Source organism: Chelonoidis abingdonii, chromosome 10 (assembly GCF_003597395.2).
Source record: "Chelonoidis abingdonii isolate Lonesome George chromosome 10, CheloAbing_2.0, whole genome shotgun sequence".
Taxonomy (NCBI): Eukaryota; Metazoa; Chordata; order Testudines; family Testudinidae; genus Chelonoidis; species Chelonoidis abingdonii.
The window spans coordinates 80084638-80109991 of record NC_133778.1 but is presented as its reverse complement, the minus strand read 5'-3'; the positions used below and the strand labels follow the sequence as shown (position 1 = coordinate 80109991).

The 25354-nt window shown below is 60.2% G+C and overlaps 1 protein-coding gene across 3 annotated transcripts in view; it reads left to right on the top strand.

Annotated features, from left to right (window-relative positions):
* Positions 1 to 19134, top strand: part of NHEJ1 (non-homologous end joining factor 1) — a 166473-nt gene extending 147339 nt beyond the window's left edge. For 2 of the 3 annotated variants that reach the window (XM_032791661.2, XM_075070339.1), the window contains exons 6-8: positions 14465 to 14582; positions 14857 to 14978; positions 18588 to 19134. In XM_032791661.2, coding sequence (XP_032647552.1) covers positions 14465 to 14582; positions 14857 to 14978; positions 18588 to 18668 — 321 coding nt within the window. In that variant the 3' untranslated portion in view covers positions 18669 to 19134. Of the gene's footprint in view, positions 1 to 14464; positions 14583 to 14856; positions 14979 to 17305; positions 17327 to 18587 lie in introns of those variants that run through there. The other variant, XM_075070340.1, reaches the window with a different exon arrangement.
* The last annotated feature ends 6220 nt before the right edge of the window (positions 19135 to 25354 follow it).

Below are 25354 nucleotides of genomic sequence, written 5' to 3'. Positions count from 1 at the left end.
ACTGCAAAAGTCCTTCTCGCTGGTCACACACTCCCAGGGGTTAATTGCCCCCTGAAACCATCCCTCTCTGAGCCTTCAGCATGCCCGATCCTCATTATCCCGTCTTTGTTTTACTGCTTCCCAGTCACTTACTGCAAGAAGCGCCATCCATGGGCTGCAGTACATCCCACCTTTGCCACCAGTTGTCACAGAGTCCCCAGGCCATGCTCTGGAACTGTTCCCTACAAAGCCAGTTAGGACTCTGGTGAAGTCTCCTCTCTGTGAGCAGACTGTCTTCAAGGCAGGAAACTCACACAGCTTCACCTTCCTGGGTCTGACCTTGGAACATTCAGCATCCTGTGCCCCTCCATGCGCTTCCCACAGCGAGTTCACCCAGGTGGGGTCCTGGAGAAGCCAGAGGGTCTGCACCCCCACTTCGCGGTCAGACGTGACTCTTAGCCAGCCAGTAAAACAGGTGTATTAGACGACAGGAACAGGGTCTAAAATGGAGCTTGTAGGTACAGAGAACGAGACCCGTCAGCCGGGTCCATTTGTGGGGGTCAGCGAGCCAGACACCCATGTCTGCACTCACTCCTCATCCCCAGCCAGCTCCAAATTGACTCCCCCTCCAGCCCCTCCTCCTCTGGGCTTTGTTCCTTTCCCGGGCCAGGAGGTCACCTGATTCCTTTGTTCTCCCACACCTTTAGCATCCCCTTGTGGGGGGAAGGGCGCTGACCATTAGCTGCCAGGAGACAGAGTGCCGGCCATTTATGAACACTGGGCCTTTGCTCTGCAACAATCTCACCCCCTAGAGACTTAAGAATTGCATAGGGGAAACTGAGGCACCTACACAATATTCCGAGGAAACATTAAGAACATTCCCACTTCATCACAAGGGCTGATTCCGAAATGTCCCCGGTCACCAAGTCATCCTGCACCCACTGTGGAGTGGTACAGAGCTGCCAACCTGTGCTGCTGGGCCCGCCTTGGTAGTCTCAGTGCCATTCCCTGGGTGCTGTTCCACCACACCACTTCCATGGAGCCCGCCGGTGGGAGTGAGCCTAGGAAAGCAGGAGCTCCCCTTCCCTGGCCCACGCCCCTTGGTGCCTGGCTGCAGCATGAATTATGAAGCGTGCCCTTGGTGGAACATGTGCTGAGGCTTGCCACGGGAATGTGGGCAGATCTGACATACAAGCCGCAGCAGCCAGCCTGTAATTTCCAACAGGCCCCAATGGCTCTGTTTTTCAGTTAAAAATATATGAAAAAATAGGAATGTGGGGTGTGCAGAGAGGAATGTTTGCAGCCACTGAGAAAGCTCTGGTGTGATAATGAAAGGGTCAGTCTCCATCCGCGAGAGCGACAGATTTAGACTCTGGCATTTGGCACTAACACAGTAGCTGGGGATTTGCTCTAGTGGATCAGACCATTGGTCCAGCCAGCCTGCGACCCTGCCTCCAGCAGGACCAACAGCTGATGTCTCGGGCAAGGCAGTGTCCTGCATGCCCTTGGTGTGGACAGGGGAACCCTTCTCTGACGCCTGCGGGGCTGGGCTAATGCCAGGAGGTGGTGATTTGCTCAGCCCCAGGGTTATCTCACTGGACTGTGCACAGGGCTCCCGTTTGCATGGGGGACACTGGAGATGGAAGTGGAACTGATCGCGTGTGGTAGCAGAGGACTCCCACCCTACCAGCCGAGGGCAGAGTGAGGTCCAGGGACTGGAGCCAGGCACATGCAGACCGGAAATAAGGTGCAGATTTGTACCTGGGAGGGGAATGACTCTCCTGATGGGTCGGCTCCGGTCCAGCCCCTGCAGGAGTGACTGGGAGAAGCTATGTCAGTGGCAGACGTCACTAGATGACCATAGTGAGCCCTTCTGGCTGTGTCTGTGAGGGAGCAGGTGTGTGAGTGGTGCCAAGGGTCCCCCAGCGCAGCCTGTGCCGCAGCGAGTGAATTCTACAGGCTGGCTGTAAACGAAGCATGCAGGGTAGCACTCCCTCCAGGTGGCTGTGAAGATGTTGCCCTTCCATTCCTTGTTTTCATGCTGTGGGGCAGCGTGGAAGGATGGATGGCTGATTGTCGCTCCAGCCCAGGGCGATCACCTGTTGTCTGCAGGCAATTGTGGGCAGGTCAGAGAGAATCTCGGCTGAGAGTGCATTGTGGTCCCAGAAGCAAAGGGAGGGGGAGTCAGGCTGGGGAAGGAATGGGAGTGCCCTTCTATCAATCAGTTGGATGCCCTCCTCTGGGAACCTGGTATCCTGTCTCAGCCAGGAGAGAGGGGGTCAGCGAGTGATTAGGGCCTGGAGAGCCATCCCATGTGGGGAGAGGTTGAAAAGAGTGGGTTTGTTTGGTTTGGAGAGGAAGCGAAGGAAAGGGGCATGACAGGAGCATAGGGAATGATGTCTAGGGGAGAGAAGGCAGATTGGGTGCTGCTCTTCACCCTCCAGGAGACATTTCTTGTCACTGCGTGATACCATCAGATATGATTGAGCCAAAGAGAGAGGTGTGTTATGCTTGACACGCCAGTAACCTATGGAACTCACTGCCTGTCAGGGGCTGGGCTGGAGGCCTCAGTTGGATATCCAGGGGTTTGTATGAAGAGGGTGTATAATAATGGTTTGTGCTTCAGGTTTAGCAATATGCTTTGTCAGATTAGGTTGTGCTGGGAACCTAAAAGCCACCGTTTGTTCTTGCAGGCCATGGTCAGTAAGAGGTGTCTGGCCCCAGACACAGCCCTGCACTGGGCCAGATTCCGTCACCCTCCCTTGCCTGGAGCAGGGCCCGGTGACTCTGCGGGGACTCTCTGGAATAGGAGGTGCTAATCGGGGTGGGGGGTATATTGGAGTCTTGCCCATCGGCATTAGCAACTGGCAACCCAGTGTGGAAAAGCCAGCCCTGGCACTCCCTGGTGCCTGGGTTCTGTGGCACCATCACGTGTGGCTGACAGGAGTCTCCTAGCAGGGCCGACATGTGGAACCAGCAGCATTTCAGAAGGAACTACAGTGAAGGTCCCAGACTGAAACCTCTCTTTCAGATGGCTCCCGAAGTCCCTGTGCCGATGTGCCCCATGCCCATCGCTCTCCTTGGCACCACCCCCTTTGTCATGCCACACAGGCCGTTTGGGCAGGCAGGAAGGCAAGGCAGCGTTCAGCTTCTGCAGCCCATGTCGTCTGAGCAAGCCTGGCCCCTGCAGACCCGGGTGCAGCCTGCCAGACAACCCCTTCCAGCTGAGGTGTCCTAGGGCATGAGGAGCTGCAGGGACAGGATGGGGAAGCAGCTCTACTTCTCCTCAGGCACTGTCTGCCTTGTAGCAGGGATCAGGGCTTCTGTCTGCCCAGGAGCCCTCTGGAATTCTTTGCCGGTCACTAATCGCACAGCTCTTCAGGGTGTGCTGCAAAGCCTCCTGCTGTAGCCTTGAGTCACTCCATCTGATACCCACGCAGCCCACTTGGCCTTGTGGCCAGGTAGTCATAACATGCTGGGCATCCCCCACTTGCCCTGAGCTGCTGGCTCTCCAGCTCCCCAACCTGGGCTGAGATCAGGGCTTTGAGGATCAGCTGCTTACCTGCTACCTGGCCAGAGGGCAAAGTAGCCCTCCCAGCAGTGCTTCCTGGACAAGGAGAGTTTGTGTGCTCCACCCAGCTCCTTTCCTGGGGCCTTCCCCAAATGAACCCATTTGCCCTGCACCCCCCTCTACTGCCCCAGGAGCTGACTTGGCTCTGGTGCAACTCAGCTTCTATGGGGAGGCCCAGAAGGCAGCTCTGTGATGGCCCCTAGGCTCCAACAAGCCCACTCTCTGGCTGCGGCCCTCAACTCACAGCATGTTTCCTCAGGAGCGTGGTAAGGAAAAAGAGCCCCTGAGGCTTTGTGATGGGAATGGAGATGCTGGGAGGCTGCCCGGCAAGAGCTGGATGTGCCAGGCTGGGACCAGGCTTGTTTTGTGTGTCAGTGACTTGCAGGAGAAGTGGTCAGTGGCCGGAGTTGTTTGGAAGTGTCACCTACTGGTTCTGTTAGTGAAAGTCACTAAGGATTGTGGTCGGCTCCCTGGGGGAATATGAAGACTCAGGGGGCTTGGGCAGCTGATGAGCTGCAGCTTGGGAAAGTGAGCCTCAGCTCCCAGAGCCACTGGGGTCTGAGTGCAGGGCTAGGAACCAGCAGCTGTCCAGCAGGCACCCAAGCAAGGCTCCAACGCAGCGTCCGGTGCGTTGGACAGGGGAGCTGCACAGGCGTCACTGGCATGGAGAAGGGCAGGCAGCTGAGCTGGCTTAGCTGTTGGCTGGGGCGCACGCCTGTGGAGGGATCGCGGTCCCAGAGCTTGTTTATCCCAAGGCACAGCTGGGTGGGGAGCACTGGGGGAAGCCTACAGCAGTGGAGTGAGCAGCAGGTCTCCTGTTGCAGAAGGAAAGCCGGGAGCAGCCCCACTTCCCACTTGCCTACAGCCAAGTCAGCTCCTCGCCTAGTGGCACAGAGGGTGGGGTACTGTGCCTTGTGGCACTTCTCCTGTCCCAGCCAAGCCCCCGTTTGCAACATATTCCCATGGGCAGTGCCAGCCGGGCCCCAGGTGTGGAAGGACAGGTCAGCAACAGCTTTTAAAAAAGGGAAAAAAAGAGAACCTGGGGAACTACAGACTCGCTTCAGTCCCCAGCAAAATCATGGAGCAGGTCCTCAAGGAATCCATTCTGAAGCACCTGGTGGAGAGGAAGGTGATCAGGAACAGTCAGCATGGATTCACCAAGGGCAAGTCGTGCCTGACCAACCTGATTGCTGTCTATGAGGAGATAACTGGCTCTGTGGATNCAACATGGATTCACCAAGGGCAAGTCATGCCTGACCAACCTGATTGCCTTCTATGATGAGATAACTGGCTCTGTGAATGAGGGAATAGCTGTGGACATGATATACCTTGGCTTTAGCAAAACTTTTGATAAGGTATTCCACAATATTCTTGCCAGAAAGTTAAAGAAGTAAGGATTGGATTAATGGACTATAAGGTGGATAGAAAGCTTGCTAGATCATTGGGCTCAACAGGTAATGATGAATGGCTCAATGTCTAGTTGGCAGTCAATATTAAGTGAAGTGCCCAGGAGTCGGTCCTGGGGCCAGTTTTATTCAACATCTTCATTAATGATGTGGATGATGTGATGAAGTGCCCCCTCAGCAAGTTCACAGTTGACACTAAGCAGGAGGCAGAGGTGAATATACTGGAGGGTAGGGATAGGGTCCAGAGTGACCTAGACAAATTAGAAAATTGGGCCAAAAGAAATCTGGTAAGGTTCAACAAGGACAAGTGCAGAGCCCTTCACTTAGGACAGAAGAATCTCATGCACTGCTACAGGCTGGGGCTGACTCAGTTTTGCAGAAAAGGACCTAGGGATTACAGTGGACAAGAAGCTGGATATGAGTCAACAGTGTGCCTTTGTTGCTAAGAAGACTAAAGGCATATTGGTCTGCATTTGTAGGAGTACTGCAAGCAGATTGAGGGAAGTGATTATTCCCCTCTATTCGGCACTAGAGGCCACATCTGGAATATTGCATCTAGTTTTTGGCCCCCCACTACAGAAAGGATGTGGATAAATTGGAGAGAGTCCAGTGCAGGGCAATGAAAATTATTAGGGGGCTGGGGCACATGACTTAGGAGGAGAGGTTGAGGGAACTGGGTTTGTTTAGTCTGCAGAAGAGTGAGAGCAGATTTAATAGCAGCCTTCAGCTGCCTAAAGGGGGGTTCCAAAGAGGATGGAACTCGGCTGTTCTCAGTGGTGGCAGATGACAGAACAAGCAGCAATGGTCTCAAGTTGCAATGGGGAGGTCTAGGTTGGATATTAGAAAACACTATTTCCCTATGAGGGTGGTGAAGCACTGGAATGGGTTCCCTAGGGAGGTGATGGAATCTCCTTCCTTAGAGGTTTTTAAGGTCAGGCTTGACAAAGCCCTGGCTGGGATGATTTAGTTGGGGTTGGTCCTGCTTTGAGCAGGGGATTGGACTAGACACCTCCTGAGGTGCCTTCCAACCCTGAGATTCTGTGATTCTAAGTGCTGCTAGGCACTTGGGAGACAAGCTGTTCCTCAAATCGGGGCCTGATCCTCAGCTTGCATGAGACAGCCTAGCACTCTTGCTGTGTGTGGAGCTGTGCCCAGGGACTGGGGCTACAACAAGCTTTTGCTTAAAATCTCTCCCTGCTGCCTTTTCAGGGGTGCAGCTGCACCAGGCAGCAGTGCCAGGAGTGTCAGTGTGATCCCACCATCTGTGGTGTCTGAGCAGATCTCTGTGGCACAGGGTGAAATCCCAGGAGCCCCAGTGCTCTGCCCACAATAGTGCTGAGCTAGGGCACTGCTGCTTGGGGCTAGGGATTGACAGCTGTGTCCCAGCTTGGACAGAAGTCTCCACTGGTAGTTGCAGGCAGCAGGCAGCAGGGGTTGCTGTGCCCTGTGCTTTGCAACGTGCTTGTGCCCGCCTCTCTGGGGCATTGACCCGTGCACGGTGCTATCTGGTACACTTTGCTCACTCCTCTGCCGTGCCCGACTTTCCTGGGAGCTGCTGTTTGCTTTTCTCTGAATTATGACTCCAGCTTGTGCCTTTGATCTGGGCTGCGTCCGGCCTCCATTGGCTGCTATTGCTCTTCCTTTGAAGTGCATTTACCTTCCTGGCTTCATGTGTTCTTGCAGCCTCTGGAGCAAACCTGGGGGGGGGCGGATCTGAGCTGCCTCTGTGGCGGGTACAGCACAGTACCCACTTTGCCCAGGTGCCCCTGGCCACTAGTGTTGGTGCAGGAGCAACCTCTTGGAAGCCCTGCGAGTGGTGTCCATAGCCCAGGGGCAGAGCATGGGCAGTTCTGGGCAGTATCCTAATCTTAGTGCTGAGCTGCAGATGTGACCAATGGTCATCAAATCACCCCTGCGCTGCATGGGATGTGTGTGACTCCCGCACTTGCCTCCTGCTGCAGGGAGTTCCACAGGGGAACACTGCGCTGCTCCCTTGTAGCGGTTCTGAATGTGCTCTTCCATCCCGTGACCCATGTGTTTTTGCTATGGGGCAAGGTCACCTGAAGGACTGGACTCATCCCCCCTCTGGTCCTTGAATCCCCCTCCCTTGCAGGGCATTGTGTGCACGTTAGTGAGGTGCCGAGGATGGCTCAGCAAGGGACGTTCAGGGGCCAGGCATTGCTCTCACCACTCGGGCAGTCCCTCCCGCCTCTGGCAGCGGGCAGGGAGACGCCAGGCTGGGTCACAGCACAAGGAAAGCAGCCGCTCCAGGTCATGGATCTTCACATTGCCAAGGCAGCAGGGGGGAGCTGCCTCCTGTGCCTGGCTGTGGAGGAGGGGCAGTAGCCTGTACCTTCATGCCCCATGGCTCCCCCTTGCTCTCCCAGCTGCACTCAGGGCTGCCGGAGGGGCCTGGACTGCCTCCCCCAAAGAAGCCCTGCAGGCTGCCTGGGCAATGGGGCGGGGGCAGCTGCTGGCAGCATCTGCCCAATGCACTCCTGTCTCTGCCCTCTCCTTCTCATCTTTCTTCTCTGGCACCTTTCTCCAAATCTGACTGAGGCTCGGATCTGGGTCCCAGAGCCCCCAGTGCAGGGCGAGGAGTTGGGGGTCTCATGCTAGAAGAGCTGAACTGGCAGCGAGCCCAGAAGTGCTGGGATGCAATGCAGTGAAGGTCAGGGTACTGGAGAACGCGGGGGCTGGTGGAGCAGGAGGCGCGGGGGCCATGTCACAAAAGGCCCAGGAACTGCCCCTGTGGTCCCTGACTCCCAGCCCAGTGGCTTGCCCCTGGAGCTGGGGGTGAGGAGCACTAGCCAAGGGCCTAGCGCAGGCTAGTGCTAGTGAAGCCCTCCTGAGGCCTGCAGCCGTCCTGGCTCCAGTTCCGTGAGGGTAGTGGTGGGCTGAGGCTGGCCCGGCCTGCCTGTGGGGCGAGTGCTTGGCTGCCTGTCCTAGGGGCTCTGTGCTGCCCAGTGGTCGTGCCCAGGAGTGGCTCCAGGCACCAGCATGCCAAGCAAGTGCTTGGGGTGGCATGCCGCAGGGGACATTCTGCCAGTCTCCAGGAGGGCGGCAGACAGGCTGCCTTTGGTGGCATGCCTGCGGAGGGTCCGCTGGTCCCATGGCTCCGGTGGACTTCCCGCAGGCATGCCTGCAGAGGGTCCGCTGGTCTCACGGCTTTGGTGTAGCCGTGGGACCAGCAGACTCTCCACAGGCACGCCTGCGGGAGGTCTACCGGAGCCGCGGGACCGGCGACCGGCAGAGCGCCCCCCGCGGCATGCCGCCGTGCTTGGGGCAGCGAAATGTCTAGAGTCGCCCCTGGTCATGTCAGGAGCCGTTTCCCACACCCCTGCCCCGTGTGACTGGGAAGCTCCTGGGGCCCCTGGGCGCTGGTGGCAGCGGCTCCCCTCAGCTCCACAGCGAGCAGCCTTTCTGCTAGTGCAAGGGGGCTGCCGTGCTCCAGCCGTCCGGGCCCCAGGCAGTGGGACTGAGACCAGCACCAGCCAAGGGGCCTGTCAGCAATGGCTGCTCCTCCCTCCCTCCCTCGAGCAGCCCAGGGAGCCGGCCCGGGAAGGAGGGGACGTCAGCGCAGGCCCTTGCTGTGACTTGCCAGGCACAGGCTGTGGACTCTGGCCTTGAGCAGATCCACACCCCCCTCCAGCGCAGAGGAACTGGCCTTTATCTGTTACACTTTGTTCTCCCTGCTGTCTGGGTGTGGAGCAGGCAGGGCCGGCAGAGATTAGCCCGCAGACCTTTGACACACTCGTGGGTTTGCTTTGTGCTGGGGCTGGGGGGTAAAGTGCTCGCGATGTGCCCCCCCCCCCCCCCCGCAGGCAGGGAGCCTGCTGCGTCTCAGTCCGTGCACTCTGGGCACAGCATCCATAGCAGACAGCGCCCCATGACACAGCGCCCCCTGCTGCGGGGCTGGGACTGATGTACGTGGGAGCTCCTGCCACAGCCAGTGCTCTGCCCTGCTCTCACAGGGCCCCCTGCTGGGAGAGGTGGGGCTGGACTAGCCGAGGGGCTCCCCTCACAGCCAGTGCCCCCGCCCCACTCCTCACAGCACCCCCTGCTGGGAGAGGTGGGGCTGGAATAGCCGAGGGGCTCCCCTCACAGCCAGTGCCCCCGCCCCACTCCTCACAGCACCCCCTGCTGGGAGAGGTGGGGCTGGAATAGCCGAGGGGCTCCCCTCACAGCCAGTGCCCCCGCCCCACTCCTCACAGCACCCCCTGCTGGGAGAGGTGGGGCTGGAATAGCCGAGGGGCTCCCCTCACAGCCAGTGCCCCCGCCCCACTCCTCACAGCACCCCCTGCTGGGAGAGGTGGGGCTGGAATAGCCGAGGGGCTCCCCTCACAGCCAGTGCCCCCGCCCCACTCCTCACAGCACCCCCTGCTGGGAGAGGTGGGGCTGGAATAGCCGAGGGGCTCCCCTCACAGCCAGTGCCCCCGCCCCACTCCTCACAGCACCCCCTGCTGGGAGAGGTGGGGCTGGAATAGCCGAGGGGCTCCCCTCACAGCCAGTGCCCCCGCCCCACTCCTCACAGCACCCCCTGCTGGGAGAGGTGGGGCTGGAATAGCCGAGGGGCTCCCCTCACAGCCAGTGCCCCCGCCCCACTCCTCACAGCACCCCCTGCTGGGAGAGGTGGGGCTGGAATAGCCGAGGGGCTCCCCTCACAGCCAGTGCCCCCGCCCCACTCCTCACAGCACCCCCTGCTGGGAGAGGTGGGGCTGGAATAGCCGAGGGGCTCCCCTCACAGCCAGTGCCCCCGCCCCACTCCTCACAGCACCCCCTGCTGGGAGAGGTGGGGCTGGAATAGCCGAGGGGCTCCCCTCACAGCCAGTGCCCCCGCCCCACTCCTCACAGCACCCCCTGCTGGGAGAGGTGGGGCTGGAATAGCCGAGGGGCTCCCCTCACAGCCAGTGCCCCCGCCCCACTCCTCACAGCACCCCCTGCTGGGAGAGGTGGGGCTGGAATAGCCGAGGGGCTCCCCTCACAGCCAGTGCCCCCGCCCCACTCCTCACAGCACCCCCTGCTGGGAGAGGTGGGGCTGGAATAGCCGAGGGGCTCCCCTCACAGCCAGTGCCCCCGCCCCACTCCTCACAGCACCCCCTGCTGGGAGAGGTGGGGCTGGAATAGCCGAGGGGCTCCCCTCACAGCCAGTGCCCCCGCCCCACTCCTCACAGCACCCCCTGCTGGGAGAGGTGGGGCTGGCTCCCCTCATGGCCAGTGCTCTGCCCTGCTCCCCACAGCACCCCCTGCTGGGAGAGGTGGGGCTGGCTCCCCTCATGGCCAGTGCTCTGCCCTACTCCCCACAGCACCCCCTGCTGGGAGAGGTGGGGCTGGAATAGCCGAGGGGCTCCCCTCACAGCCAGTGCCCCCGCCCCACTCCTCACAGCACCCCCTGCTGGGAGAGGTGGGGCTGGCTCCCCTCATGGCCAGTGCTCTGCCCTACTCCCCACAGCACCCCCTGCTGGGAGAGGTGGGGCTGGAATAGCCGAGGGGCTCCCCTCACAGCCAGTGCCCCCGCCCCACTCCTCACAGCACCCCCTGCTGGGAGAGGTGGGGCTGGCTCCCCTCATGGCCAGTGCTCTGCCCTGCTCCCCACAGCACCCCCTGCTGGGAGAGGTGGGGCTGGCTCTCACAGCGCCCTCTGCTGGGCAGGAGGAGGATGAGCTGGGGGTGGCACAGTGAGAGCCTTGCCTGGGAATTTCCTTCCTTTGGGTAACTTTTCCCAGCCTCCCCTGTGGGCCGCAGAGCTGAGCTTGCTGCTGCTGGTCCCTGCGCCTGCTGAGTGCCGTGCTGGGGTCTGCCCCGCTCTGCTAGGAGCTGCCTTGGCCACTGCCATTCCTGCCCTGCGACCTCGGCCAAGTCCCTTTCGCCACTTGGGTGTGTTTAGCTAACAGCGCGGGGGCCTCTCCTTACTCGGGCTAGCTGCCCTGGAGCCGCTGGGCCTATGGACTGGAGGCCAGCGGCCCCATCCACACTGACATGGGCCTGCGAGAGCAGCGCGACTCTGGTGATTGAACAGGAGAGTCTCTCCTGCCTTGGGGGAGGGGCTGAAGCGCTCCCCCAGGAGCCCTGTGGTACTTGGCCAGGGCCACTCCTGTCCCCAGAGTCCTGGGATGGCGACTCACTTCAGATGGAGGTAGAGATGTGGCAAGTGCTGTTTAGTTTCCTGTGGCCACGCTGCACCACTCGCCTCCCAGCCGAGCATGACGCTTGCTCCACCTGGCACAGTGCCGAGCTGGGGCTGGGCACGTACTCGAGCGAAAGAAAAAACCATTCAGGAAAAACAACCTGGGAAAGTCATTTGCTTTGCAGCGGGATGGCAAATGTGGTCGTTTGGAAGTACCAGCCGCAGTGGGGAACAGAGCTGGTCACGATGCCAGGCAGCTGGTGGCAATGCCCAGCCTGGGCGAGGCCCACAGCCCCCCCTCACGGGAGCCCTCCTGAGTCCCTGGGGCACCTTTACCCAGGAAAGGGACCCTGTCTAGCAAACAAATGTGGGGGGGCACTGCTGGTGCCAGAGAAGGGGTGGGAGAGAAAGTGGGCCCAGCACAGATGGGTGCTTTCAGTGACTGCTGGCTCTGGGGTGCAGCATGGCACTGCCCTGGGGAACATCGCAGCAAGTGGAAAGGGCAGGGGGCTTGTCTCGGTGTGCAGGTTCCAGCTGCTAGCTACTCTGATGCCCTTGGAGGTGCAGGGGACGGAGTACTGGCCTTCCCAAGGCAGGTGCTGGTCATGTGTCCTGGGATGGGATGTCACCTCAGCGCTGGCCATGGACTCCAATTCCACTGGGGTTCAGCTAGCAGAGAGCTGGCCCATTCCCTGTTCCGTGGGCAGTGCCTGTGGGGAGTCCCCAGGATTGGGGGTGACCTGGGCAGTGCTGAGAGGCCCTGACTTGGAGTGGGCTCTGGAGTTATGCAGAAGGGCTCTGAGCTGCCTCACCCTGTCTCCCCCCCTGCTCCCCATGCCAATGCTGCCCTGGGGCTGCTGGTGGGCACAGCTTTGCACCTTGCTGCAGGGTGCTCAGGAATCCCAGCTTCCTCCCTCTGCCTCAGGCAAAGCGGGGAGGGGATGAGGTGCCCTGCTAGAGGTTGGGGTCCAGTCTCTGCTCGCCCCTGCCTGGCTGAGACACGCCCCTTATTGCACAGGTGGCTGCCTGATTCAGAGCCTCAGTCGCTCCTGCAGGGGAAGCCGCAGCCCTTCCCATTAGATCCTATCAGCAGCATTTCATGAATGACTCTCAGCTCGCAGAGCCTCAGGCACGGCCTCTGGAATCCTCTGCTGAATGGGACTCCAGCCCACAGGCTGGAGCAGGTGTGTGTGCACAGCTGGGGAGGAGCAGGGCTCTGCCAAGTGCTGGAGCAGGCTTGTCCTGCCAGCTGCTCAGCCCCTGCAGGAGGAGCCCATTGCCCTGGCAGGGCCCAGATTGGCACCAAGCTGCCAGGCCAGCAGTATCCCAGGGAGGCTGGAGATGGGTGCCCAGACACCTCTTCCACTCAGCAGTGCCCGCTGGCCCTGGGCCAAGGCTGAGGTGGCTGCCTGCTGTGCCCCTGAACTAAGGAAGCGCCATGTTTTTCATCTGCACACGGCAAGCAGGGCGCCATCACATCTCCTCCCACAGGGCCAGGCTGGCCTTGTGGTCAAGGTGCTGGCCAGGGATCCAGGAAAACCAGGTTCAGCGCCTGGCTCTATCAGAGACTCCCAGTGTGGCCTCGGTTTGTAATCCTGCCTCCTCGCCCATCTCAGTTTAGACCTGCAAGGTCCTTGGGGCAGGGAGGATCTCTCAGGCCTGGCAGCGTGGGTCCTGATGCTGGATAGTGCTGCTGTAACATCAAGAATTGTAGTGACACAGATCCAGGCCCCAGTAGGCCAGAGTCACCCAGGGTGCAGTGTGGGGCACTGAGAGACTGAAGCTAGCAGCTTCTGCCTTGAGCCCAGTGTCCTGGCATTGCCCCTGGCCTCTCAGGAGCCCTCGCTGACCTGGGCCCCACCCATGTGATCTGTCCCAGTCCCCATCGGCTGTGGGAGCAGCCCCTGGTGCTGGGCTCTGGAGAGGGAAAGGGGGAGGGGCCACACAGGACAGGAGCCGGATTTGCCGTCTCTGTTCTCTGTGTTCCTACAGCCCTACAGTAAAGGGGCAGGAACTTGGGGCCTATTTCTGAGCCCCTAGATTGAGGGGGACAGTATGAGGCACTGGGTGGACTGAGGCTGCCCCCAGCTGCAGTTGGCCAGGGGCCCCTGCAGTGCAGTGAACCCTGCTCCACTGAGGGGCAGAATGCAAAGCCAGGAGCCCACTTAGCCGCCGGCAGGCTGGCCCAGATGACTTTGCACTTGCAGGGGTGGGGGCCCGCTCAGGAATGTGTTGGGCAGATGGGGTGATGTGCTGGGGGAGCAGGCAGCGAGCTGCCCAATGGTGAGGACATATTCCAGTCAACCCCCCTGCACTCCCAGAACAAGGGTGAGACCGCCCTGGGGGGCACCAGAGTTGTGTTATATATCAAACCTCCATCACATTGTCCAAAGCACTGAGATGGTAGCCTGCCAAGCTATGGGGCGGGGCTTGCTCTCCCCCATTGCAGTCACTGCTGACCCCACTGCCCTAGCATGGTGCTAGGGGTCAGTGTCCTGCAGGGTGGGAGTCAGTAGGGGGCACGCTACCCTGGCAGTCAGTGCTGGTCCCAGCATGGCACTGGGGGGCGTGTGCTGCAGGGAGTGGGGTGGGTCAGCAGGGGGCGCTCTCCCCCGGCAGTCAGTGCTGGCCCCAGCATGGCACTAGGGGGTGCTGTGCTGCAGGGAGTGGGGTGGGGTCACTAAGGGGTGCTGTGCTGCAGGGTGTTGGGTGGGGTCAGTAGGGGGCGCTCTCCCCTGGCAGTCAGTGCTGGCTGTAGCATGGCACTAGGGGGCGTGTGCTGCAGGGAGTGGGGTGGGTCAGCAGGGGGCGCTCTCCCCTGGAAGTCAGTGCTGCTCCCAGCATGGCACTAGGGGGTGCTGTGCTGCAGGGTGTCAGGTGGGGTGAGTAGGGGGTGCTCTCCTGGCAGGTAGTGGCAAAGTAACATGCTGGGGGTGTTTCAGATAAGATGGAGCCGAGTGCCTGGGATCAGTGAAGTTCCCAGGTCGGTATTGCCAGGAGCGGTGCCAGGGTTTTTGGCGCCCTAGGCGGGGGTCCTTCCGCACTCCCGGTCATTGGCGGCAATTCTGCGGCGAGCGGGGGTCCTTCCGCGCTCCCGGTCTGCGGGGCACTTCGGCAGTGGGTCCCAGAGCGAGTGAAGGACCCACTGCAGAATTGCCACCGAAGACTTGGAGCGCGAAGGACCCCCTGCTGCCGAATTGCCGCCGAGGGTGGCAAAATTCCGCCCCCCCAAATCCTAGGGTCCTAAATGGAAGCGCCGGCCCTAGGTATTGTTGCCCCTGCTAATTAACCCGAGCATAGGCGGCGGCGGCAGCATCGGGCTGGGCACCAGGTGCTGGCACGGCACAGAGAGGGCCTAACACTGCCTCTTGTCCCATTCAGAGTCTGCCTCAGCTGTGCAGTGCAGGGGACGGCCAGGCATTCACAAGTACCCTGCAGCATCTCTACATGGCCGTGGCCAGGCAGGAGGTGAGGACAGCGCAGAAGCGGCACCACTCAGGTGAGCAACCTTCAACCGAAGGAAATGTGTCCAGTGCAGCTTATACTGGGGGCCCCTTCCCACAAGGGGTGTGGGGGGCACTGGATATCGCCTCATCCCAATGGTCCTGGAGCTCCTGGCCTGGCAGGCAGGAAGAGTCTGGTCCCTGTAGCTAGGGGTGTCGGTATTGTTTTGCTCCCCAGTGTCAGTGGGGGGCTGACATCCCTCTCCCCTAGCTGTTGGCCTCTCTGCTCCATCACACGCATCTGACTCCAGCCTTCTCTCTTTGGGGCAGGGGATGCCGAGACCACAGAGCTCACCTCGTCTCCGCAGCTGGACTCATTGGTCACGCAGGGCTCTCAGCAGGAAAAGGTTGAGCCACCCTCTGACTTGCCCCAGAGCCTGGGAGCCGCAGCGGTAAGTGCAGCTCCCAATCCAGCAGCCTCCTGGAAGGCTGGTGTGAGAGACGTGACTGGGGACTGGCTGGGCCTGGAGGGATGCCGAGCAGCCTCCACCCTGCAGAGGTTCCACCAAGCACCTACAGTGACTGGGTTCTGCTCTGGAGCCCTCTGGTCCCGCCTCAATCTCTGACACAAGCCAACCTGCAGTGCAGACTCACTGGCTCATAGGACTGAGTATAGGATGCAGGGCCTTTCCCCTCTGGCTGGCTTGCGGGGTGGAGAATGGGAAACGAGGCCTTTCCCCTCTAGGGGGCGCTGGCTCCAATCCAGCCCAAGGGTAGGGGACTGGCTGGCTCAGGGGGTGGGCAATGAGCCATGGGGCTTGTCCCCTCTAGGGGTGCCACTCCCATCTGGCCCCCGGGCGGGAACTGGCTGGCTCAGAGTACTGTGTACATGGAGCCTTTCTGGCCCTATTTGATCAAAGCTAATTCCCATCCAGTGGCAGTTTGTTACCTGGTGGGTCTCAGCCAAGTTCCTAATGGGACGTGTCCAGTCTAAACACCCCCAGATTGGATTGTGAACTGCCCCCGTGTGCAGCTCCAGAACTACCAGCTCCCCAGGGCGCAGAGCGAGGTGACCCTGGCCCGGCTGCAGGCTGGTGCAGAGCCTCCAGCTCCAGTGCTGTGCCAGCCAGCCCACTCCTGCAGCCCCAGGGGTCATCTTCCCCTTGCTCCGGCCAGGACACGCTGCAGTGGGATCCGCTGGAACTGCCCACAGAGGTGTTATAGAGACGCGGAGGAGTGGGGAGCAGACTGACCCACTGACAGGGCAGGGGACCGGGAAGGAGACTGACCCACTGACAGGGGAGGGAAGTGGGGAGCAGATTGACCCACTGACTGGAAGGGGATGGGGGAGCGGGGAGCAGACTGACCCACTGACAGGGGAGGGGAGGGGAGGGGGGAGCGGGGAGCAGAGTGCGGAGCAGACTGACCCACTGACGGGGAGGGGAGGGGGGAGCCGGGAGCAGACTGACCCACTGACGGGAGGGGAGGGGGGAGCCGGGAGCAGACTGACCTACTGACGGGAGGAGAGGGGGGAGCAGGGAGCAGACTGACCCACTGACAGGAGAGGGGAGGGGGGAGTGGGGAGGAGACTGACCCGCTGACAGGGGAGGGGAAGAGAGAGTGGGAAGCAGACTGACCCATTGACAGGGGAGGGGAGGAAGGAGCGGGGAGCAGTCTGACCCACTGACAGGAGCAGAGTGTGGAGCAGACTGACCAACTGACAGGAAGGGGGAGTGGGGAGGAGACTGACCCGCTGACAGGGGAGGGGAAGAGGGAGTGGGAAGCAGACTGACCCACTGACAGGGGAGGGGGGAGCAGGGAGCAGACTGACCCACTGACAGGGGAGGGGAGGGGGGAGCGGGGAGCAGTCCGACCCACTGACGGGAGCAGAGTGTGGAGCAGACTGACCCACTGACAGGGGAGGGGAGTGGAGAGCGGGGAGCAGACTGACCCACTGACAGGGGAGGGGAGGAGGGAGTGGGGAGGAGACTGACCCGCTGACAGGGGAGGGGAGCAGACTAACCCATGGCTCATGGGGGGGGAGCGGGGAGCAAACTGACCCACTGACAGGGGAGGGGAGCAGACTGACCCATAGCTCACAGGAGGGGAGGGGGGAGCAGACTGACCCATGGCTCATGGGAGGGGGCCTGCTGGGCTCTGTTCTCCCTACTGGAGCTCTGCCTTGGACTATTTTTTAATCCTGCTCCTGCCCTGCAATACCCACTCCCACTTGCCCTGCTCCCACATTGTTTCTTGCATTTTTATCCCGCTCCCACCCCTAAAAGCCTGAGATCCCGCAAGAGAGACAGATTCCCCCATGCTACTCAGAAAAACCATCACCGGGGCTTAATACATTCTAAACAGAATTCAGACAATATTTACCACTAAAAGAATTAAAAAAATCTTGCTTAAACCACATAAAAATACTTTTTATAATAGACATCGTCTCTTTCTATCCCTCGCTTAAATGTAAGTATTAAAACCTTTATTTTAAAAAAGGAAAATCTTGCTTTACATTGCTGAAATTCTATTTCTGACAAACTGCTGCTGTGTGTCTATCACACGGAACGTCAACACAAATTGTTCCACAGTTTTGCCTTAAAAGGTGCAGGTTTTTTTAATGATTATAAAAAGTAAGTTGTTTTAAAAAAAAAAACCTGGAAATTTTTAACCCACTTAAGCGCTGTTTTTAGAACTTTGAAACATCCCAGTCAAGTTATTTCTGTGTCAGGATTATTACTGCTTTTTGAAAAACATTGAACAGAAAAACTGCTTGCAGCATTGACAGGCAGCTGATACCACAGCGACCGTCTGCGCGTATGTGACGTCCCAGAACAACAAACAACAAACCCTGTGAGTGATTCTCTGACCTGACCAGATCTGGAGCCAGGGAGATAAACAGGTGTAGGAAAGAAAGTTTAAACAAAATAATTAGCAATGCCCTGAATAGGCCAATCTTGGTAAACTGATGAGAGATTTAGTGCCTTCCTGCAAATTCCCGCAGTCTGGTTTTTTGCCCGCCTCATCCTGCGTGCAACAAAGTACGTCACCTACTCCCACCATCATGGCAGCAGGTGCTGCAAGAGCCCAGTCCCAGTGCAGGACTCTTGCTCCCTACTCCCCCTTCTGTGAGAATGGTGTTGGCTGCTCCCTCTTCCTCCTCCTCTACCCAAAAACGCCTCTGCCCCTGCACGGTGGGGCAAGAACTCTGCCCGCCTCCTACAGCATCTCTGATGGCTCCTGTTCCCCAGGAGGCGGAGCAGCAGGGTAGGCAGCCACTCAGAAAGGTTTTCCCTTGGGCAAGGCTGGAAACTGCTGGGGCTGGAGCTTCTTGTGTGAGGGTGGCTGGGCTCCAGCAGGGACAGAGTGCTGTGCTGGCGGCAGGATGCTGGGGGTGCATCCCAGCAGGGCAGGGCTGGGCCCCAGGGAGGAGGTGTCTGTCACTCACGACTTTCCTGTGTGTCGTTTGCACAGGGCTGTGAGCCAGTTGGGGGGGGGAGGGGAGTGCTCGGGCTGGGAGCCCAGGGTGGGGGAGCACTGGGACTGGGAGCCCCTCACTGTCTCTGGGGTGGTGACTGAGCTGGGCAGCATTTTTCCATCAAACCTGCACTTTTAATTGGAAACAAAGGGCCTTCACCATCTGTCCTGACCTGCAGGGTGGCACTGCTGTGCCCATCCCAGCTGGGTACATGCCGGGAACTACGGGCTGGGAAGTGCTTTGGGATGCAGGGGCTAAATTTATAGTGCAGTGCTCCTGTTTTGCGTGGACATACGGGTGCCCAAAGATGTGGCTTCACACACACGCACACAGACCCACAGGGATGCACACCCAGACAGACATGCACTGGGCTGCTGGAACACTTTGTACAGTGGGGGGTATTGACCCAAACTGCCAACGCTGAATATGATGGAAACCACTTCAGACTAGGGGGTGCGGCAGCCCCCCAGTGCCCCTAGTTTCAGCACTATGAACACGCACACTGATGCGCACACAGCCTCACACAGAGACCTGGCCTGCGGGAGCGTCCCCGTTGCTTTGACAGAGGTTCCTTTGGTTCCAGGCTCCCTCCTCTCCGGCCCAGAGAGCCCGGCTGCTCGTGTCCAAGGCCAAGAGGAAGAAGGCAAAGGGCCTGTTCGGCTGACGCACCGCTGTCCGTCCTCCTTGCTGTGGGGAGGGGTCTGGCCCCAGGCATTCATTGCTCACCGCGGCAGCTCCAGGACACCAGCACAGAACCTTGAATCCCTGACGCAGCATCTGGAAGGGCCAATCAGGGCTCCCACTCCAGACAGCGCGTGGGGCCCTCTCCGCCCATGGCAGATCCTGCTGAAGGAGGTTCGTTTCGCCCCTTCTCACTTCACCTGTGGGCACTAGATGCTGGGAAGTTTCTGGTGCTTCCCATGGCCAGGCCTCTCCACTTGCAGAGCCAGCGTGGCAGGTGTCTCCTCTCCCCACACTGGCCTGGCTTTCCTGCCCAGCCCTTACCCTGCCCCGCAGCTGTGGGACTGCCCCTCTCTGTGCTCTGCAGGGATGAGGGGGGCAGGTTCCTGTTTTTTCGATGGGTGGCTCCACACTTGCTTTTTTGCAATAAAGGCCCCTCTCTGCCCAAGGATCCTGTGTCTGGCTGGGGGTGGGACCAGCTCTGGCTCCTCCCATTTGGTCTTGCCTTGTACCCCATAGGAGCAGTTTCAGTCCCAGTCCCTTGTGGGGGCACACGGAAGCCTTGGCCCTTCTCTCCAGCCTGTCCCCTTCACAGCCTCTGCCCCCGCAGCTGGTCCCCTACCCTCCCGGAAGGTTCTGCCCAGCCAGGAGCCGCATAAGCTGCCAACCAGGAGGCCGAGGGCAACAGCTGAAATGGAGCCAATTGCAGCCTCCCTCATCTTCCAGCTGGAGGCGTAGCCTGTGGAGACTACAGCTCCCAGCATGCCCTGCTCCAGCATAATGGCCACAGGGGCCCGATGGCACCCGCCAGGTGCTCCTGGGGTTGCAGTTCTGCACTGAAGGCGAGGCAGCCATGGGCTGGGCAGTGGCTGTAGGGTGCCAGTTCCTGAGATAACAGGCTTTGGGCTTCATGCCCAGTGGTGCCAGCCAGGCTGAGTGCAGAACTGGGCAGAGGGTCTGGGTGCCAACCAGCCCTGTCCTCAGGCAGGGAAATCTTGGATGTCTTCTTTGCTGGGAGTGGCCGGAGCCCCATCAAAGCCTCGACCCAGTCAGCAGCGGGGAGCCAGCCCTGCCCAATGGGCACCCAGCCTAGAAGGGGTGCTTCAAAGCAGCTTCCGAAGGGTTAACTGATGTTGAAGGAAGGGTTAATGGCAGGTTGCTTTTCCCATGCAGGGCCTGAGAGCGGCTTGCCTCCTTGCCACGTTGCCCTCTCTGCAAGGTTCTTAGAGCCTCCCCTCAGTACTAGCTCGTGTGTGCAGCCTGTCCCTTACCCCGGCTCCGCCTCACCCCCACCGCAGAAGTGCCCTGCTGGCTATCTGGCCACCCACCCTTCACTTTTCTCCTTCTGGCAGCATTTCACCGGCTCCCTTCTCCATCCTCAACTCCTTTCCTGACTTCACAGGCCAGGGCCTGCACTAGGATCCTGCTCCCCCTCCCAGTGCCCACAAGCCATGCTGTGGGCCCTGGGGGTGCCCTGTGGAGATCAGGCTGGGGTCAGCAGTTCCTTGGCAGGGCAGCCAGGCAGGGCACTGCCATTATTTCCCCAGGGCCCAGGGGGTGGGCGTGGGGGATGGTCTGTGGCAGAGCTGAGTCGCAGGTGGGAGCAGGGCTGCTCTGGGCTGGGCTGGCTGCAGCACGTTTCTTGTCGCGGGAGGAAAAGCATCCAGCGGAGGGAGAGTGCTCGTGTGTGTGGAAGGGACTGAATGGCCCTTCGCTGGGCCCGGAGCACGTGCAGGGAGTATTTCCTCTCCAAGCATGGACACTGCAGGGCGGGAAGGGGAAGCTGCAGGAAGCCTCCCACCACAGTATGCTAGCACCCACCTTCTGCTTGCACCACCAGTGCTGACCCCTGGAGCAGCAGGCCACCCCCAGGGACATGGCAGGGTTAGGGGGCATGGTGGGATGTGGTGGGGCATGATGGGGTGGGAGCATATGGCAGGGTGCGGGCTGCATGGGGAGGGGGTAGCCTGGTGGAATGGGAGATGTGATGAGGGGTTGCACAGTATGTGGGGGGTGCATGGCAAAGGGGGCACAGAGCAAGGGGGCAGGGCTGGCAGAAGGACCCTAGGGTGCATCCCCCATGTCATCCTGGGCTGATAGTGATTCCCCAATAACTGCCCTGGGTCAGTAACGGAGGAGACTGTGTCCCAGCACTAGGGGGCGCTGCTGCACAGCAGCATTGAATCTGTGTGCAGGGGGCACTACCCCACCCCTCCCCTTCGCCTGAGCCAACCCTTCATGGCTGGGATGGGGGGCCCAGCCTCAGTCTCATGCATCCCAGGCACAGCCTCTGGGGACAACTTCCCTTAGGAGCCTGAACCAGCAGGGCTCTCTGTGCACCCTCCCTGCCTGGGGGTGAGCACCAAGGCCCCAGCCGGGCACCAAAGCCAGGAATCCTGCCCTTCCTTGCCATGGGGCCAGGCTGGAGGGCAGGATCGGGGCCCCAGCTGCTCAGCCAGAACCTGTTGGACCAGGGGCTCTGCGCTCCCCACAGACTAGCTGCTGCAGCCTGTCCTGCTCCTCGCCTAGCCAGCAGGTCATCTCCTCCCCACCCTGTGCCTAGGCCAGCTGGAGGTGTGTGGGTCTGGGTTGCTGGAGGGGCATCTATTCCTGTTCCCCAGGCCAGGGGGAGCATTCAGCTTTCAGGGCGCCTAGGCTGATGTGGGAGGTCTGAGGACAGATGCACTCGTTACCTGTGGGGAGGGAGGTCATGTTCCTCTGTGGGGATCCAGGAAATTGCAGCTCCTGGAGCTGGGCGGGTGGCTAGCTGTTTCCCTTCCCCACATTGTTACCTGGGGGCTGGGGCTGCCACAGGATCCTTGGGAAGCTGAGCACTTACGGGTCAGTGTACAGCACCCATCGCCCTTGTGTTCTGGAAGGTGGAGCAGGAGCAGGGCTTGCTGGAACCAGAGGGTGTCCTCAGTCCAGAGTCTTTATGGCTCTGCCAGTGCCCCTCTCTTCTGACCCGCAGCCCCTGCTAGCCCAGCCCTGGGCTTCCCCTCCCCCATAGCCTCTAACTCTTGCTTCCTTGTCACGGAAGTGCCTGTTTCAGCTGCTGTGGGATGGGGGCAGCAGGTGAGTGGCGGTTTTGCCTTCTTTAAAAGCCTGAGCCTAGCGCACCCAGATCCCAATTCTGTGCAGTCACCAACTGACTCAGGCCACTCGCTGTGTGATGGCTTCTCCTGAATCAGGAAGAGGCTTTTGGCCTGGGGTGGTGGAGGGGAGAGTACAGCCCTTTCTCCTCCCACTTTGGGACAGAGGGGACTTAAAAATTGGGAGAAGGGTAGTTGAATACCTCAGTCCCAACTCCCATCATCCAGCCAGCTTCTTAGCTTAGTGCTTCTGCAGGAAAGGTCAGCTGTGACATCATCATCGTTAACGCTGCTGATGTTTGAAGTGTCATCATTAGGCTCCAGTGTAAACCTGATCAGTGGGGACAGGGAGAGTGCATGTGTCCCTCTGCGCCTGTCTCCTATTCAGAAGGTTTTCCTGTGACTGCAAAGGTGGGATGTTCAGTGCAAATCCGCACTGGGAGTCCTGCAGGGCTCCCTGGAGCACAGCAGAGTGACCTCATTGATAGCTGGGGTGGAGGCAGATTCCCATTGCAGGATGCTCCTGTGGCTGTGCCAGGCGTCTCCCTGGGCCCTTGCCACGTGGTGCCTGGATTTCCAATGACAGTGTTGCCTATTCCCATGTGGGACGGTGGGACATGGATCCAGGCCTGGGGGTGGGAGGGAGCTGGCCACCAGCCACTCCCTGGGATGCATTCATAGGGCAGCCAGTGCCAGACAGGAGTTTGGCCAGGGCTGGGATCTCATGAATTTCAGCCCTGCCTGGGGGGGAGACTCCTCTGATTGGCCACTCTCCCTGCTTCCCCTCCCTCTGGGGAAGGGCAGCCAATCAGAGTTGCTGCTCTTTGCCCCGCCCCTACCCCAGGAGCCAGGGAAAATTTTAAGTAGGGGAGGGAGCTTTAAAGAGCAGTTCAGGTCCTCTCCTATGAGCAATGGGTGGCTCTGCTACCCCCATCGCTTGTCCTGGTGACCGGGGAGGAGGGTGCAGAGCCCCTGGAGCTGCAGGAGCAGAGGTGGGGCTGCGGGGGGCAGAATGAATTGCTGGGCTGGAGAGAGGCCCATGTGGAGCTCTGCTGTCTGGCAGCCACGAGAGCCTTCGCAGCAGGCCAGGGGCAGCTCGCTCTGCATTCGGGGGTGTTGGCAGCGTTGGGCTGCCCAGCCCGTGCTGGGGGGTGGGCTTCAAACAGCAAAAGGCCCCCAAAACACAGCAGAGACTTGAGCTTTGCCCTCAGCTCTGCCGGTGCCCCACACTCCCGACCTGCAGCCCCCTGCTTTCCCAGCTCTGGGCTCCCCCCTGGCTCTGCCAATGTCCCTCTCTTCGAACCTGCAGCCCCTTGCTAGCCCAGCCCTGCCCCCCCCCAAGCTCTGCCAGTGCCCCTCACTCCCGACCCGCAGCCCCCTGCTATCCACCCTGGGCTCCCCCAGAGCTCTGCCAGTGCCCCTCAGTCCCCAGCTAGCCCAGCCCTTGTGCCAGTCTCAGTGAAATTCTTGTGATATACCCAGGTCGGAACGAGATTCCCAAATTTCCACTGACTGGTGACCTCAGCAGCAGGGGTCTCCCTCACATCTCTCCACCCCAGGCTTTCCTGCTGTCTGTGCAGAATGGCAGGCACCGGGGTGAGAGGCTTGGGGTGTTTGTGCACCACCAGGAGAGTGGGGCAGGTTGGGTGCGGTGGAACGGGGATCCCACAGGGCCCTGCCGGAGCCAGGCTGCTTGCTGCAGCCTGTTAAACAATCCACAGCAGTCCAGCACAAACAAGGGAGCCAAACAAATGGGCAGGGAAATCACCTGTGGGGCAGGGACACCCAGAGCTCAGCTGTGCTTTGCAGTTTGCAGCATGATTCAGCGCTGTGTCTCAGCAGGAATCTCCTGTGGGGAAGAGGGGAGCAGGAGATGGGGGCTTCCACTATCCCCCCCCCCCCCGACATCCAGAGTGAGTGCTGCTCCCAGGAGAAATCCCAGGCCCAGGGGGCCTGTCCCAGCGGGGACCCTGCTGGCCTGGGTCAGTGGCAGGCTTCCAGGGGGTAGGGGTCATGGCCCATAGCTATGGGGCAGCCTGTGCGGCTGGGATCTCTCCCAGGACCCGGCTCAGTTCAGGCTTCCAGTGCAGTTAAAGGCTCAGCCTCCATCATTTGAGTCCACAAATATTAGTTTCTGCAGGGTTTAATGAAGCCGTTATGCAGGGCATGGCCCCGCGCCCCAGCCCGTGGCCTTAACAACTGCTCTGTAGCCTCGATTAAAGGGACCTTTCAGTCGCTTTCAAGTATTTTTAGAAAAGGGGTTGGGGGCGGGGGGGAACCCCAGGCCAGCCAGGAGAGGAAAATCCCGAGCTGGCCTGATACAAAACTAAGGAAATAGCACCACCTAGACTGCAGCTCCCTCCCTGGCTCAGCCGGCGTGTCGCTGGGCCTTCTCTGCTCTGCGCCCCACTCCTGCTCCCGCTCTGCAAGGTCTGGGGCCACAGGGCTCTGGCAGCCCTGGCCGTCCTGGTCCAACCCTGGGGGGTTTCCTGCTCTGCTCAGTGCCAGGTGCCCAAGTACTACTGGGGAGGGTCATGCTATAAATAACGTGATGATCTCAAAGCTCCTTCCCTGGGGTCAGCACCCCCTTGTACAGAGGGGAAACTGAGGCACGGAAAGAGGCAGAACTTGCCCAAAGTCACTCAACAAATCAGCACTGGGAATAGACTCAGGAGTCCTGGTTCCCACCTCTCTGACCCACCAGTGGTTAGGGGAACAGCCCAGGCTCATTGGGGGACATCCCCCCCCCAGAACTTTGCTCCCTCCTGCCCTGTGGGTGACAGCAGGGTCTGCCTGTCCCCCAAGTGCCATCTATGCCCCCACACTTTGAAGTGGGGGGGCTCGTTTTGTGCAGCGCTTTGTGTGCTTCTGCCCTTCTCGCACAGAGCACAGGGATGAATCCAGAGCAGGAGGGGGTATCCCTAGCCTCCAGCCCCACGGGCAAGGGATTCCCCTAGCCTCCTGTGCCCCCCCCCATGTTGGACTGTGGCGTGGTTTGTTTGGTCCAGGTAGTAGAGATAAGCCCCCATGTGTCTAGCGCAGGGGGGTGCGCACATCACCCTCTGCAGGGTGACCAGATGTCCTGGTTTTATAGGGACAGTCACAATTTTGGGGTCTTTTTCTTATATAGCTCCTATTACCCCCCAACTCGTCGTGATTTTTCACATTTGCTGTCTGGTCGCCCTCCCCTCCCCTCCCCTCCCCCAGCCACTCTTTCCTCTCCCCCGCATGGGGGCTGAGGGTGTGAGAGTGGGCAGGCAAAGCAGAGACCCTGCGATGCTGTTGGGAGCGGGGAGAGTCCCCAGTGCCCAGCTCACTGCCCTCCCCCACATCCCCCAGAGAGCGCTGGCCTGGATTCAGTGACAACCCCAGGGGTTCGCATCTGCCCTTCCCCTTCGCCAGGCCCAGCGCCTACAGCCTGGTCTCCGGAGCTGAGTCGGGTCCAGCTCCTAACGCCCGCCCCCCCCCCCCGCCCATGGGGCTTTCACTCAATGATGCCCCCTCCCTGAGGCTGCCCCCTGCCGGCCCATGGGAGGGGGACCCAGTGAGGCACAGGGCAGGGGGGCTGCTGCTCTTC